We start from the raw sequence: 14,912 nt of genomic DNA on the forward strand, positions 1-14,912 counted from the left end.
TTGACGTCCGTCCCTCTCTGAGCTGGTTTCCTTATCTGTAAATCAGGCTGATGACTCCCCCAGTGGACCTGAGAGAGCCCAGCCATGGTCACGATGATCACTGAGGACATGAAGCAGCCGCGGAGGACCAGAGCCTGGGTTCTGGGCTCCAGTCCCACGATGGCCCCTCAGGCCCTGTGTGATCTCGGACAAGCAGCGCTACCTCTCGGGGCTGCCTTCCTTACCAGACTGTTCACGCGACAGAATGAGGACGCATGGGGCCTGCAGGCACCCGACCGCGGGGACAGACCGGGGGCATGACAAACACTCCACCACCGGCCGGGGTCAGACGATCTTCCTTTAATACAAAGTCGATATATCTACATACGCAGAGGTGGGAAAACCACCCGGCTGCTTCCGTTTGAATAAACAGTGTTGAAAGCAACGGCAGATCCGCTCTTGTACAAAGAGAAAAACTCACTTGCTCAGGGGTGGGGGGTGGGGAACCCATCCTTCTGCTTCTGCCCCATAGTCCCAGGGGGAAAGGGTCCCCGATCCAGGCAGAACATGGCCTCTCTCTCCCGGAAGAAGCGGGACCCCCCCCCCCCCATTTTGTTCAGTCTTCCTCCTCAGGGGCAGGAGACGGGGGAGGGGGTTCAGGCGGCAGGGGTGGGGGTCACTGCCCTCTCCTCGGTGGCAGCACCCACCCCGGTGGGTTTCTGAACCTGACGCTGGTGGGCCGAAGCCCCCTACTCCCCCCACCCCCCCCATCAGACCGGTCTTTGATATGTTTCAGAATTAAAAAAGAAAAAAAGAAGAAAAATGCAAAAAAAAAAAAAAAAAAAGGAAAAAAGGAAAAAAAGGAAGAAACCAGGAGCACAAGGGCCCCCTGTCCTTGAGCGAGGCACTCCTTCCCGAGGGCAGCGCCTATGGGAGGAGGAAGCCAGGTGCCCCGGGGGCGGGTCTTGGGGGGGTCCCCCTCCCCCACACCTACGAATGGGGTCATCACACAAAAACGTTCTCTACGGTGAAAAAATAGACTAGTCTGTGAATGGAACAGGAATAAGCAAAGTTCTTTTTAAATCTGTTGACTGGCGAGTCTTTTTTTTTCCTTTTTCTGTTTGTTTCTTCTTAAAAAAAAAAAATGAAAAAAAAATACACTATTTAAAAAAAGAAATGTCACTGGATACGGTTACACAGAGTCTGAAAAGAAAGCTGAATTTTGCACCCCCCCGGCCCGGCGGCGCCCCCAGGCTGCAGGGCAGGAGGGCCCCCCCGGCAGACCAGGGCTCCAGCGCACGGCCCCACCCGCCTCTGGGTCAGGGGAGAGCCCCTGCTTGCTCCCTGCCCCCCACCCCCCCAGGAATCTCTCGTTCGGAATCGGAAGGAAATGAGGAATGTGCCAAGTATCGGAAGGCGGCGGCCGGTGCCGGGGGGCTGCTGGGCACCGCGCGGGGGGCTGGGGCGCCACGGCACTCCTGGACCGCGCAGACACGTGGCCGCTGCTTCCTCCCGCCCTGGCCGCCGGGGGTCCAGGCCTCGGGGGCCCACCCGGCGGGGGCGGAGGCATCCAGGCCGTTGGAGTCTGGCCGGCGGCGGCCATGGCTTTAGGTTGCATAGTGGTCAAAGCTCCCGAGGTACTCCAGCGCCGCCTGGTAACAGAACTGGTACTCGTCCTGCAGGGGGAGGCGAGGGCGGGCTCGGTCAGGCCCCCAGCTGCGGCCCCCCCATTGCCCTTGGGAGTCAGCCTCCTGCGGGACAGTGTCCCACGGGGCTGGGCTCTGACCCTAGAAGGGCCTCCTTCTACCTGCCTGGAGCCCCTCCCCCTGCAGCAGGGTGCTCGGGGCTGGGGGTCCGACGCTGGGGGCTTCCGGAACTCCGGCCCGTCTGGGGTTCCCAGCTGAGCCCTGAACCTGCTGTGACTTTGGAACCGGGGCGGACACTTCTCTGCCCACTCTGCGGGCTGCGTCTCGGGTCTGGATTTCAGTCTACGCTTGTGTTATAAGGTCGGACTCCTCCCCTGCGGGCGCCCCCGGCTGTCGAGGAACTTGTGCCCACGACAATCCAGAGTGAAGACTGACTGCGCGCACCCATCTCATGGAAGAGGACACGAGGCGGGCGGAGGGGCGCTGGCCGCAGAGGCCCTGCCCGCGGTGCTCACCTCCGTCTGCACCATGGCCGGCCTCTGGGTCCGCAGCATCTTCACGGTCTGGAAGATGTCCACGACGCCCTCATACCGCATGCGCTCCAGCACGATGCTGAGCGTGATGAACACGCCGGTCCTGCCCACGCCGGCACTGGTGGGGGCGAGCACAGCCGTTCAGGGCCGGGTGCCCCCGCGGGCCCACACGCCGCTGCCCGATTCCTGGGGCCCGGAGAGAGCCCCAACCCGCGAGCCCGGGCGAGGCTCGAGGCGGCGCTTGCTGGGCCTCAGTTTCCCCGGTGGGGCGCACACGGGACGGCTCACCTGCAGTGGACGGAGATGGGACCGTCCTGGCCGAACTGTTCCTTGGTCTTGTGCACTTGGCCGATGAAGTCAATGAAGCCCTCCCCCGACTTTGGCACGCCCTGCTCCGGCCAGTCTGTGAACTGGAACTGCCGGACCGTCCGGGACTGGCCGTCCTGGAATGAGGTCAGCGACCGTGTGGCTGGCTTCCCGCCGGGCGGGCCTCCCACGCCCCATCCCGCCGCCTGCGCTGGGGGCTCGCTGTCCGACAGCATCTAAGGATGCCGACGCAGCGCTCCTCGCCATCCGCGACCCCCCGACGATGTCCTCTCCTATGTCACCGCCCGCCAATCCACAGCTCCGGTGCCATCCGCCCGGCCAAAATGGCATCCAAGGCCACCGTTGGCTGCCGCCCCCTGGTGCACCCGACACCTGCCTCCCCCAGTCCCGGCCGCCGCCTCCGTGCTCCACGGGGCATCTCCCCCGTTCGCCACCCAGCACTGCGCCACTGTCCGCCCAACACTCCCTCGCGTCTGTCCCTTAAAAAGCACCACCCGGCACCATCACCCCACCTCTCGCCACCCAGGGCTGGTAACTCCTCATCCGTGGCCTCCACCCCCCCGCCCCCCCCCCCCCCCCCGCTTCCCTGCACTTTCTCTGCCCGCCCCTCCCCCCAACTCTCCAGCAGGGCCAGCCAACACCGTCCCTCTCCGCTGGCCTCCAGCCACGGTGACCCAATGGCCCTTTTCCCGCAGGTCACCATCTGCGGGCGCCATCTTCCGCGGACCTCCTCCGCCTCTCCCTCGCCATCTGCGCTCCCGATCACGTGCTCTCCCCCAAAAGGTGCCGTCCAGCGAGACCCGACCCTGACGGCCTCCGTTCCCACCTTCCTCGGTCTTGTACCGTCAGTGGCAGAGGTGGCGTTGGTCAGCCAGCGTCCATCATTCTTTGCGACCCAACGTCGTTTTCCACGGTTTCCTCCACCCCCGCGGGACCAAGGCTTGCCCTTCTCCCAGCTTCTCTCCCTACCGCGTGGCTGAGAACAGCTCCGCCTCGGTCCACTGAGGGGACCCCGTTCTGGGACCTGCGCTCACTCTCCAACCCACCTGCCTCCCACCCAATCCTGTCCGAGCTTGTCTCCCTCCGCCACGTCCCCAGCCCCACCCGCGGGTTCTCCAGCCCCACGTCCCACCGATCCCACGGCACCGGCTCGCACCACCCAAGTGCCATGGGCCGACCACACCGGCCGCTCACTGGGCTTTACCACCCACTGGCAAGGTCGGGACCGACCCGCACCATCATCCCCCCCCCCCAAACGCGGAGGAATCCCCCGTCTCCCCACAGGGCTCCCTGCCTCTGCCAGTCTCTACCGGTCTCTACGGGCCGCCGGCAAGCCCCGCTTCCCCACGGCATTCTTACCCACCAACTCCCCCACCCGGCGCAGTGCTGAGACCCAGCCCCGCCGGTCATGACCCTCTTCCGGTCTGGGGCTCCCCGGCCCACCGCCCTGCACCGTCACGTCTCTCCCACCACGCTGGGAGCACTGCCACGCCGTCCTCCAAGGGGAGCAGCCCGCTCTCGCCCCCCTACACCATACCCTTGGGCCCTGCTCCCTGGTGAGTGGTGCTGCGCATGCTCTGAGGGAGACAATGTGGGGTCGGCACCGCAACTCGGCGCTCTCTCCTACCTGTTTGGTGCTGGGACCGACTGGTCTTCTCAGTAGCCCAACCCCCAGGGCCTGGTTCTACCCCCGGGCCTTTGCTTCTACCCTCAACTAGGGAAGCTCCCTCCAGACCTGTGCAGCAGACGGGATTCCAGCGTCTGCCAGCTATTCCTCCCCACACTCACCCGGGCATCCGTGACCTTGAACTCCCGCAGGATATACTGAGGCATGTTGTATTCAGCCATCGGGTCCACTACGAAGTACTGATAGCGGGCGGAGCGCTCGGCTGGCCAGTACTGGTGACATTTTTCCTGTGGAGGGGACGGCAGCTGTGGTCAGCCCGGCCTGAGGCCCGCCCCCAGTCCGTGGTCACCTCCCTCCCCACTCCGGTCTGTGGCTCACCCGGTCCCCCCTGCACTCCCTGTCCGTGGCTCACCCCTGGCCCCCGCCCCGCCTGCGGCTCATCCCCGCCCCCATCCGTGGCTCACCCGGCCCATCTCTCGCAGCTTGGTCAGCATCACCACGATGGTAGAGTTGTTCTCCCACAGCATGCGCCAGAAGTCTTCCGTGGTTTCTGCCAGCGGCCCCTGCGTCGCAATGTAGGCCTTCTGCTGCCTGCGGTGTGGGGCGTGTGAGACCAGGGCCAGCGGAGAGATGCAGGCCCAGGCGGGGGGGACCGGCCTGATGCCCATGCCAGCGGGTCCCACCTGCCACGCCCCTGCCTCCCCAGGAGCTGCCGGCCAGCGCCCCTCCCCCACCCCACCTCCCCAAGCCTCCCCATAACCCTGTTTTGCACCTGGGAAGCCCTCAGCCTCAGGGTAAGTTCTAGTGCCACACAGAGGCAGCAGGACGCCTGCTAACCTCTCCTGCCCCCCCCTCCACCCCCTGGAGGACCAGCCAACTCCTTCCAGGAGTCTGAATGTGCTAGGATTTCGGTCACCCTGCAGCCTCTGTGCCCGCAGGACCTTCTCCAACACCGTCCCTTAGCCAGGAATTCTCAACCTTGGCACCGACATTCAGGATCATTCTCTGGGATGGGCACTGTGGGGTGCTGAGTAGCGCCCCGGCCTACCCCCGCCCCCCCTCCTGTTATGACTAACAAAATGTCACCAGACACAGCCCCATTTCCCTTGGGTGGCAGAACTGCCCAGACCGAGAACCACCGCTGAACAAAGGACACACAGAACCACATCACAGACAGCGGCCATCCCTTAAATACACAGCTCCAGGCTTCCTCCCCCTCAGCCGCGACCCCGCGGAGGCCAGCAGGGTGTCCAGCTCCGTCTCCCACGTGGAGCTGGAGACCCCTGGGCGGAGGGGGCAGAGCGCAGGCACCTGTAGCCGTCGATGAAGCTGGCGTTGATGTAGTCGGAGCCCTCCACCCCGCGGATGGGCTGCAGACAGACCCGCGTGCTCTCGTAGGGCATGATGTTCACCAGGCGGTTCTTGAACTTGTTACAAGGCAGATTGGCACTGATGAAGCGAGACGTGTGGGCTTTGGAGTTGGCCAGGCGCTGTGGGGACGGCGGAGGGCAGGGGTCACCAGCAGCACGCTGGGGCTGCGTGTTTTCCCAGCAGCAGCGCTAGGGTGGAGTGTGGGGCGGGGACGAGACAGCCCCGCCCCTGCCGAGGCCCCGCCCCGCCCCGCCCCTCTCACCTTGAACTCGAGCTCCATGCCGGTGACGTGCTCGCCGGGCTCCACCTGCGCCAGCTTCTGGATGTAGGCGTAGAGGCTGCGGGCCGGCACCTCCGTGTTGCCGCAGCCCACGGCCTCCAGCAGGGCCTCGTGGATGAAGCTGTACTGGTCCTCCGTCTGCACCATGTAGTTGCGCTGCGAGCGCATGAGCGTCACGTGGCCGTACACGTCCACCGTCTTCTCGGGCTTGATCCGCTCCAGCATGGCGTCGATGACGATGAAGCAGCCGGTGCGGCCCACGCCGGCACTGCGGGGACGGGCACGGCGGTCAGGGCCCCCGCGGGAGGCCCCGGGGCGGGAGCGGGGGGCGGCCAGCGGTACCTGCAGTGCACGACCACGGGGCCCGCGTCCGGCGGGTTACAGGTCTTCACCCTCCGCAGGAAAGCCAGGAACGGCGTCGGGTACTCGGGCACCCCGTGGTCGGGCCATGCCGTGAACTGGAACTGACGGACCTCCCGTTTCTCGCTGGAGCCGTTCTGGGGGGGCCACAGGGACACCGCGGTCACAGCAGCCCTCCATGTGCGGACAGAGGACGCCAAATTCACACCCGGGGGGCCCAGGTGCCTCATGTACTGGTGGGGGGGAGGACCCCACCGATGTGTCCCAGCATAGCCAACATCATGCCCGACTTTCTCCCCAAATCCACCCCCATCTCAGCTGGGGGTGGCTCCATCCCACCAGGGGTTCTGGCCAGAACCCAGGAGTCCCCCTTGACTCACTGGCCCTCCCACATCCAACTGGCTAGGCCTCCCTCTGTCCCAAACCCGCCTGCTTCTCACCCACTCCGTGGCGCCCTTCCTGGTCCAGACCCCTCTGCCCTGGACCCCCTCCTCTAGCTCTTGCCCGAACAGTCCGCCCTCCCCCACAGTGGCCACCAGGGGGGCGCCGGTGAGCACCTGAAGTCACATTTGCCCCACCCCCGCAACATCCACCTGAGAACCCCACCCTGAGTTAACCCATCCACCTGAGGGTTAAAGCCCAAGTCCTCACAGAGACCCTCCCCTCCTCCTCTCTCCCCCTCATACATTCTGCTACAACCATAACACAGGCTGCCTCATTGTTTCTCCATCATGCCAGGCATGGTCCTGCCCCAGGACCTTTGTACAGGCTGAGCCTCTGCCAGAATATTCTTTCCCCGGATCTCATGGCTCCTTTCCTCATCATCTCCAGGTCCCCTGACACAGACTTTTTTTCCCCCTTTCTACATATAAGATTTGTCATTTTACATGTTACTGTCAATGCCTTGTCAACCAGACTAAGCTCTAAAAGGGCAAGACATTTTGTCTGTCTTGGTCTTTGCTGTGTCTTGGTGCCCAAATCAGGGCCTGACGCACAGTGAGTGCTTACTGTTGACAGAGGACCTGGCTGGAGTCTGGGGAACATTGTGGTGTCAGCTGTCCTCTCTGCCCCATAATAACAATGAAAAAATGTCCTCCAGATAGCAAACAGCCTCACAGTTGAGAACCAGTGAAGTAGAAGACACATGGAACCATGTAACTGACAGGAACCATCAGTTAAATGCATGTCTAAAGTTCCCTCTGCCCCAGGCCTGACTGCCTAGGCTAGCAGGGACTCTCTAGCTTTGTCTCCTACCCACCATGGGCCTTGGCTCGGTGAGGCCAGAGGGCAAGCAGGGAGGGAAGGCCTGGGGACATAACTGATGGCAAGGGGACGACAGGCTCACTGCTATGTTGGGTTCTGCTGGTTTTGTCCTCCTACTGTGGCTTGGCACAGCAAGTCCCTCCTCTGAGTCTCACCTTCCCCATCTACGCGACAGGCTTCGAAAGAATGTGGTCAGCCAGGCCCCACACGCTTGCTTTTCTCTGTCTGATGGGAGCTCCCAGGACAGAAGCTGGAGCCTTCTGACTATCTCTTCCCCACCTCCATCACCCCCTCCCAGGCACCAGGCCTAGCCTGGGCTCTACCTTGTGCAAAGAGAATGTCCGGACACAGAATGTGGCCAGCTCGATGGTGTCCAGCAGCGTGACCTGGATGAAACCGTAGGTCTCTGTGCCCCTGTTGGGCCAGTACTGATCGCATTTGATCTGCAGAAGGCGAGAGAATGGAGGTGAGCGCGGGCTCGCACTGGCCGGGGGGCGCTGGCCGGGGGCACTGGGGCTGCAGGGTCCGGGCCCCACCCGTGATTTCTCCTCTAGCCGTGTCATCATGACGATGGTCGCTGAACGCTGTTCCCACACCATACGCCAGAAGTCGCCGAAGGTCTCCGGCAGCGGCCCCTGCGTGGCGATGTACGCGTTCTGCCGCCGGTAGCCGTCCACGTAGTTGGCGTTGATGTAATCGCTGCCCACGATGCCTACAGCCGGGGCAGAAGCCAGAGATCAGAGGGGGGTCCTGCGGTCTCCTACACGGATTCCGTCTGGCCTACCACCTCCTGGGAGCCCTCCTGGACCGCCCCAAGCTGTCCCCCAAGGAACCGTGCAGCCCAAATGTGGAGGTTTCTCCACCTCCACCCTACTGTCCTGGGGGCCAGACTGTTCTCTGGGGGGGGGGACTGTCCTGTGCACGGCAGGGTCTGAGCCGCCTCTCAGACCTTTAGATGCCACTAGCTTCCTCTCCCCCGGAACGTGAACACAGAAATGTCCTCGGACCTTCCAAACGTTCCCTGGGCACTGAGAACCGCTGATGCAGAGGGACAGATGGAAACAGCTTACGGACAGCAGCCATCAGTTAAATACATTCCAAAAACTCCCAGGAGCTTCTGGCTGGAGTTGGACCAGGCCTGCGGCCAGCATCAGGCCTCAGTTTCCCTAATCTGTGCCCGTGTTCGTCCACGTGGCCACGTGGAGGCCCAGTGTCCGCGTGCTGTCCCTGACACGGGCAAGGGCGGGAGGGGGCCCGGGCTGCTACCTTCGATGGGCTGGAGGATGACGCGGGAATGGTCGTACGCGATGACGTTGGCGTAGCGGTTCTTGGGCTTGTTCACTTCCAGGTTGGAATGCTCCCACGTGAACTGCTGGCCGGGGTCGATGGACTGCAGGGGAAGGTGAGTGGGGGAGGCATCAGGGTGCGGCACTAGGGGGCCGGGTGGGGGCGGGAGGCGGGGGCGCCGGCTCACCTCGTACTCCTGGGAGAGTTTGAGGCTGTCGTTGGCCTTGAGGCGCTCCGTGTGCTCGGCCATGTCTGCGATGGGGATCGGGGGGTGGCTGAGCATGCCTGCAAGGGGGGAAAGCAGACCCCGCGGTGCGGGCCGGTCACGAGGCGGCCAGCCTCAGGGTCGGGGGGCGGGGACACTCTACAGTGTGAGTCTGTGATGGACGCGCTGTGGTTAGAGCGAGTGGCGGGGGAGGGAAGGGTTCAGGATGGCCCACGCTGGGGCCGGGAGCCCAGGCCTGCGGGGCTGTCTGCCTGCGGTTGGGGCGTTCAAGGAGCAGCTCCCAGCTGAGCCCGACAACCCAGCTGCAGATGTAGGGGAAGGGTCGCCCCAGAAGATTCCAAGCTCCTTGTGCCTCGTGGCAAGAACCGGGCAAGTGACAGAGAAATGGAGAAGCAGACGCAGCTGGCTGGGCCTCTGGAAACCTCACTCCCCAGGGCACGGGCTGGAGATGGACACCCCTGTCTGCCTCTCTGGGATCAGAATGACTGTGAGGTCTGCTGCCAGGGAGCGCTAAGGCACTGGGGAGGGGAGACGGTGTGCACTGGGCAGGGGGTCCCCATCTCTCTGTGTGCCTGCATGGGGCAGGTGCAGGGAGCCCCTGACCTCTGAGGGCTCCTTTCCCCGTCTGGTGCATGGGACGGTAGGGGGATGGGCTTGGCTCATTCTCCCCAGTGTCTGGGTCTGCAAAACTGGCCTCCGCTCCTGGGGTCTGGCGGGCTGAGCTACGTGCTGGCCCAGAGGTACAACCCAGCCAGGCCGGCTGGTAAACACCAGAATCCCCAGCCCCCCCCCCCCCCCCGGGTGCTCTCCAAAAGCCCTTCGCTGAGGAGTAAAGCTGGGGTCCTGCCGCACACCCCCACCTACACGCAGTCACGACCAGCGACCTAAGGGCCCAACAGACCAGACCCCCGACTCCCTGGAGAAGCCAGTGCAGGACAGGTGGACAGAGATCAGGAGGCGGGAGGGAGAACCAAAGATGGAAACAAACAGGGAGTGTGGGGGTGGGGCGCGAAAGGAAGCCGAGAACAGAGAGACACAGGAACTAACTTTCAAAGTGAAACCCCGGATCCCTGAGGGGGCTGCTGAGGCCCGAATCTGCAGAAACAGCAAACAATAAATAAATGAAAACACACGGGGCCCCCGCCTCCCCCATCCCCCACTGGAGGCACGCACAATGGCCGGGCCACAGACAAAGGGCAGAGCGACTTCAACAGGGGACGCACGCTGCCCGGCGCCGCCCCCCTCCCCGGCACCCAGGACCTGCGGGAGCTGCTGGGAGTCACTCCGACCAGACTGCAGCCAGTCCTGGTTCTCAGCCGGGACTTCGGAAAGATCCCAAAGCTCTCGGCCTTTTATCAACATGTCTGCCCCCAACCCCCCTGACCAACCTGGCCTTAGGTCCCCTGCTGGGGTCAGCTGAGGAGATTTCAGATAAGGTGCAGGATGGTGAGGGTGAAACTTGGGGGCGGGGGAAGGGCCTATGGGCCCATGCCATGAGCTTTAAGAAGGACAGCAACTATCAGTTAAATATGGGTGTTAAAAATCCTCACTTGGATGGAAATAGAACTGACATGACCTAGTCCAGAGACAGAAGAGAGAAAGGAGTACATGAGGGGTGCCACATGGGACCTTTTGTGATCCCTTATGGCAGACTGCAGCCATCAGTTACACTTGATCTTAGGCAGAAGGCAGAGAAGCGACAGTAGCCATCAATTAAATATAAGTGATCAAAATCCTCCTTTGAATAACAACAGAACTGATGTGAGACAGTTTAACAGCAGAAAAGAGAAAGGAGTATATTAAGAACAGCATGTGAGGTCATGCATGAGCCCTTGAGGAGGACTGCAGCCATCAGTAACACAAATGTTTAAAATCTCTGGTTTGAAACAGTTATGAGACAGAAAATAGACAGGAAGCTCAGAGACAAGAAGTAGAGACTGGGTGCAGGGGGAGGGACAGATGTAACCATGCTGTGACCTCATAAGGAGAACAGCAGCCATCAGTTAAATGGAAATCTCCTTATTTGGTTAGAAGCAGTTGGCATGAGCCCGTTAAGAGGAAAAGGATGAGAATGTGTGGGGATCACAGTACAGAGGATGATCAAGGACAAGACCCTGGTTCATTCAGTTCTCCCTCCAGGCAGGGCAGGTGACCTGAGCAGACCCGTGTGACTCCACAGGGAACTGTGGAGAGCCAGGAGAGCATGAGCATCTGTGGACGAGAGACGTGCAGGGCACACGGGAGGCACAATCTCTGTACCTCGCCAGGGGGACATCCCACAGGAGCGTGGACAAAGGCCAAGGAAAAACCCAAACGCCCACCCGAGTGTCCCTAAGACCAGAATTGGGAGCCAGAAGCAAAGCTCTTTCCGTCAGAAGAAAGGACAGTTCTTGAGCCCATTTAGTTTTTGAGGGGTCCTTTCTGCTCCCAGAGACAACCCCAACCACCAGTGGAACGCAGCTTTGCAAAAGCCACACTTGGTCATGACCGGACCCCGTCCCTGAAACCCCCAAGCCCGGATCCACTCAGGATCTGGGAAGCGGGCATCTCGCTGCGCCAAACCGCTCGGCCGGGGGCCGAAGGGGCTCCGCGGAAGGGGCTCTGCCGAGGGGTTCACTCCGTCGTCTGTCACGCTACCTCCCCCCGGCAGTGTGGATCCTGGCACCTAGCCCACGCACGTACCTGGCGTCTGGAAGTTAATGCGTCTCATTTCCACAGGGTCCTTGGGGTGGTGGGGGGCCAGGTCGGCGTTGTTCAGGAGGCATTTGGTGCGGGGCTCTGAGTCCTTGCGTTTACTTTGTGGGAGCAAGCAGAAGACTCCCTGAACACCGACCGGCACATGCCCCCAAACGCACGCGAATTCGCGGGAACGTCCGGTACCAGGAGCGTGCGACCCGGCCGGCGGGCAGGGGGCCGCGTACATGCACAGCTGGGGTCCCCAGGACAGCACGTGGACGCGCCTGCAGCCTGCCGGCACCCCCCCTCGCCTCACGGACACAGCACCACCCAGATCCCCCTCCTTGGTCTCTTGCCCAAGGCCTCCCAAGGACGGGGCTCGGTCCTTACCTGTCGGGCTTGCTGCTCCCGAAAGCAGACACGGATTGGAAGGAGGGAAAAGAAGACAGGTGAGGGCTACCAAGCACCTGTTCTGTGATGGTGGGCGGCTTTCCTAACCTCCCAGAGCCTTGGGCTCCTCTGGAACACGGGGTGCATCCTTCCTGCTTGGGGCCCCACCATGACAAGGGACGGCTCAGCCTTCCCTTTCTAAGGCGAGACACGTCCCGCGAGGCCTGGCAGGAATCAAGTCACTGGCCTGGTCTGAACCCAGGCTGTGTGACTTTGATCCAGTGCCTTAACCTCTCTGAGCCAGGGTTTTCTAGCCGTATGGCGGAGGACCTCTGTGATCACTCCGTGTGACTGGCCTTCCCCAGACCTTGCAGATTCTCCTTCCTCTTGCAGGGAGCCCTCCCTCCTGTCCAGTGGGGGAATGCAAAAGGGCTCACTTCTTGTAGAGCAGGATGGCAATGACGATGCAGATGATGAAGACCACGGCTAGCACGGGCCCGATCACCCAGATGAGCCCCTCCTCGCCGTCCACGATGGGCTGCGGGTCCGGGTTATCCAGCTGGAAGGGATCTGAGAAGGGGCTGGCCGCAAACGTCTGTGGGACCAGGGCGGGAGGGGCCTCCATCAGGGTCTGTCTTACCTGGTGGTCAGAGTGGTCTTCTTCCAACAAACCTACGTCCCTCCCCGACTCCAAACCCTCCTCCGATGCTTCCTAAGAACCCTGACCCCTGGCCTGGCCCTTTGCCAATCTCTGCTCTCCCCATCGCCTCCCTCGGCCTCAGCCACTCCGAAGTCCTTCTCATTGCTCGTGCCCCTCCAGACCTCCCTCCAACGTGTGCAAATCCTGACGACATCTTGTCTTGGTGGAACTCCTACACAGCCACCGGAGGCCTAGGTCCCAAGTCCCTTCCTCTAAAAAGCCTTCCCCTTGGAGTACCCCCAACCTCAAGTCCTTCCCTCCGCCCAGCCCTGGTTATGGGAAGCCGGAAGGGCCTGTGTCTAGGTCTGAGGTCGGGGCCCTGGGGGCTGAGGCCACGTCGGGGCCTGTGCACTCGGGGGCCGGGGCTGGAGTGGGCAGACACCGTCTGCGACTCACAGGCTCGCTCTTCTGCAGCACGGCAAGCACAAAGAGGACGTATCGGTGGCCGGGCTCCAAGCCCCTGTTGTCGAAGCCGCCGTACTGCTTCTGGTCCCCAGGGTGGAATGTGGGCGGCAGCATCGAGAAACGGGCAGCAATGTAGGGGCGCGTCGCGTCCAGCTGGCGCGAGTGCCTCAGGCTGCGCCTCTGCAGCCGCGCGATGTCCTGGATGAGCTGTGGGAACAGGGGCGTGGGGTGCTCAGAGGCCGGCCAGCAGCAACAGGGCTTCCAGAGGTCAGGACAGGCCTGGGCCTGGCAGGTCCGAGCCCCACCTCACCTCCTCCAGATCCATGTCTTCTGGGCTCCCCAGAGGGGTCAGGAACTGGCCACCACGAGACTTGCGCAGCGGCACCATCACAATGAAGTAGTTCCTGTAAGGAGACGAAGGGTCGGGGGCCAAGTCCGATGAATGCCTTCTGGCGGTGGGGGGCGGGGGGTGGGGAGTCCCTGCACTCCGAATCTTCCCTTCTGCTTCTATGCCCCTAGAACCCCAGCCACACAGGACTATATAGTTCCTCATTCAAGCCTCCAGGGTTTTGAGTATGTGGTTCCTTCTGCTTCAGGGAGTCTACCCCAATTCTAGCTCTTGAACTCCTACACATCCTTCAAAGCCCCAGCTTCCATACCCACATCTTCTCATAATCCTTAATTCTTCTCTGCTCCCCAGGCAGAGTCCTCGTCTCTCCACTGGGGACTCTCAACCCTGGTGTCTCTAACACACCATGGGTCTGAAAGTGTCTGCTTCGCAGTTCTGTCTCCCCACCAATCTGGGAAACCAGAAGCCGAAGGTCAGGCACACAGAACTATCAGGAATGATGGAGGAGAAGACATAGGCCACATGTAGCGACAGTGCTCATGAAATGCCTCTGGGCAACCACACGGGCTGGGGCTGACATGACCCACGTGTCAGGGCAGGTGGCTCGGCCCAGTCACAAAGCTGGCTAATGAGGGGGTGAGGAATCCTTGGGGGTAGTGGGCAGTTGTGATCATACTGGACAGGCACGGGGCTCTGGCCGTCGGGCAGGTACACCATGATGAAGCCATCGGAGTCGGGCTTGGGGGCCACGCTGGGCTTGGCACTGAGCAGGTTAAAGGCGGTCCAGGCCGTGACGGTCTGCTGAAGGCCACCCAGGCTGCTGCCACGGTTGGTCAACACAAAGTTGTAGAAGGTGTTGGGCTTGAGGTGCGTGATGAGCTTTTTGGTGGTGCGGCCGTCCACGTCCAGTGTGAGCCCATTGTACTGGATCTGTGGGCCAGGGCCGGCTCAGTGCGGGGGGGTCTGTGCTGAGCCCCCGGCCCTGACTGAGCCTTGATCCCAGGCTCCGCCTCAACCCCACAGATCTGTGATCCCCAAAGGAGCCCCAGCCCCGGTTCTAAGCCCAGTGTTGACTAAAACGTAATTCCAGAATAAGCCTCAACCCTAGGCTAACTCATGACCCTAAGCAGATCCTCAATCCCGGCTGAGTCCCAACTCTAACTGAGCCCTAATCACAGACTGAGTCCCAACCCGGACTGAGCTCTGACCTCAGACTGAGCCTGGATCCTAGGCTATATCGCCTGCAAGGCAGATCCTCAATCCCAGTTGAGCCCGCACCCGACTGCCAACCAACCTCGAATGAGCCCCAATCCTTATTCAGCCCTAATCGCAAACTGAGCCCTGACCCAAACTGAGCCTCAATCCCAGGTTAAGTCTTGACCACAGACTGAGTCTCAGTCTCAGCTGAGCCCTGATCCCACTCAGCCCTGAGTCCAGCTGAATCCCAACCCTGGTCAAGTCCCAGCCCTTAACCTGGCCCGCCTGCTCCCGGG

General features: G+C 62.0%; 1 protein-coding gene across 13 annotated transcripts in view; it reads right to left on the reverse strand.

The window, feature by feature from the left end:
* Positions 1-319: 319 nt before the first annotated feature.
* The window catches only part of PTPRS (protein tyrosine phosphatase receptor type S), a 93,775-nt gene continuing 79,182 nt past the window's right edge, over positions 320-14,912 (reverse strand). For 5 of the 13 annotated variants that reach the window (XM_059159586.1, XM_059159577.1, XM_059159574.1 and 2 more), the window contains 19 exons: positions 14,096-14,349; positions 13,381-13,474; positions 13,062-13,277; positions 12,403-12,560; positions 11,966-11,977; positions 11,582-11,694; positions 9,947-9,994; positions 8,861-8,958; positions 8,653-8,776; positions 7,923-8,098; positions 7,710-7,829; positions 6,106-6,260; positions 5,746-6,031; positions 5,424-5,602; positions 4,577-4,703; positions 4,274-4,399; positions 2,447-2,601; positions 2,141-2,276; positions 320-1,655 (listed from right to left, as the gene is read on the reverse strand). In XM_059159586.1, the coding sequence (XP_059015569.1) occupies positions 1,587-1,655; positions 2,141-2,276; positions 2,447-2,601; positions 4,274-4,399; positions 4,577-4,703; positions 5,424-5,602; positions 5,746-6,031; positions 6,106-6,260; positions 7,710-7,829; positions 7,923-8,098; positions 8,653-8,776; positions 8,861-8,958; positions 9,947-9,994; positions 11,582-11,694; positions 11,966-11,977; positions 12,403-12,560; positions 13,062-13,277; positions 13,381-13,474; positions 14,096-14,349 (2,646 nt within the window). In that variant the 3' untranslated portion in view covers positions 320-1,586. The remainder of the gene's footprint in view (positions 1,656-2,140; positions 2,277-2,446; positions 2,602-4,273; positions 4,400-4,576; positions 4,704-5,423; positions 5,603-5,745; positions 6,032-6,105; positions 6,261-7,709; positions 7,830-7,922; positions 8,099-8,652; positions 8,777-8,860; positions 8,959-9,946; positions 9,995-11,581; positions 11,695-11,965; positions 11,978-12,402; positions 12,561-13,061; positions 13,278-13,380; positions 13,475-14,095; positions 14,350-14,912) is intronic. The other 8 variants (XM_059159578.1, XM_059159580.1, XM_059159584.1 and 5 more) reach the window with 3 other exon arrangements.

The sequence above is a fragment of the Mustela lutreola genome, chromosome 2, assembly GCF_030435805.1.
Source record: "Mustela lutreola isolate mMusLut2 chromosome 2, mMusLut2.pri, whole genome shotgun sequence".
Classification (NCBI taxonomy): domain Eukaryota; kingdom Metazoa; phylum Chordata; class Mammalia; order Carnivora; family Mustelidae; genus Mustela; species Mustela lutreola.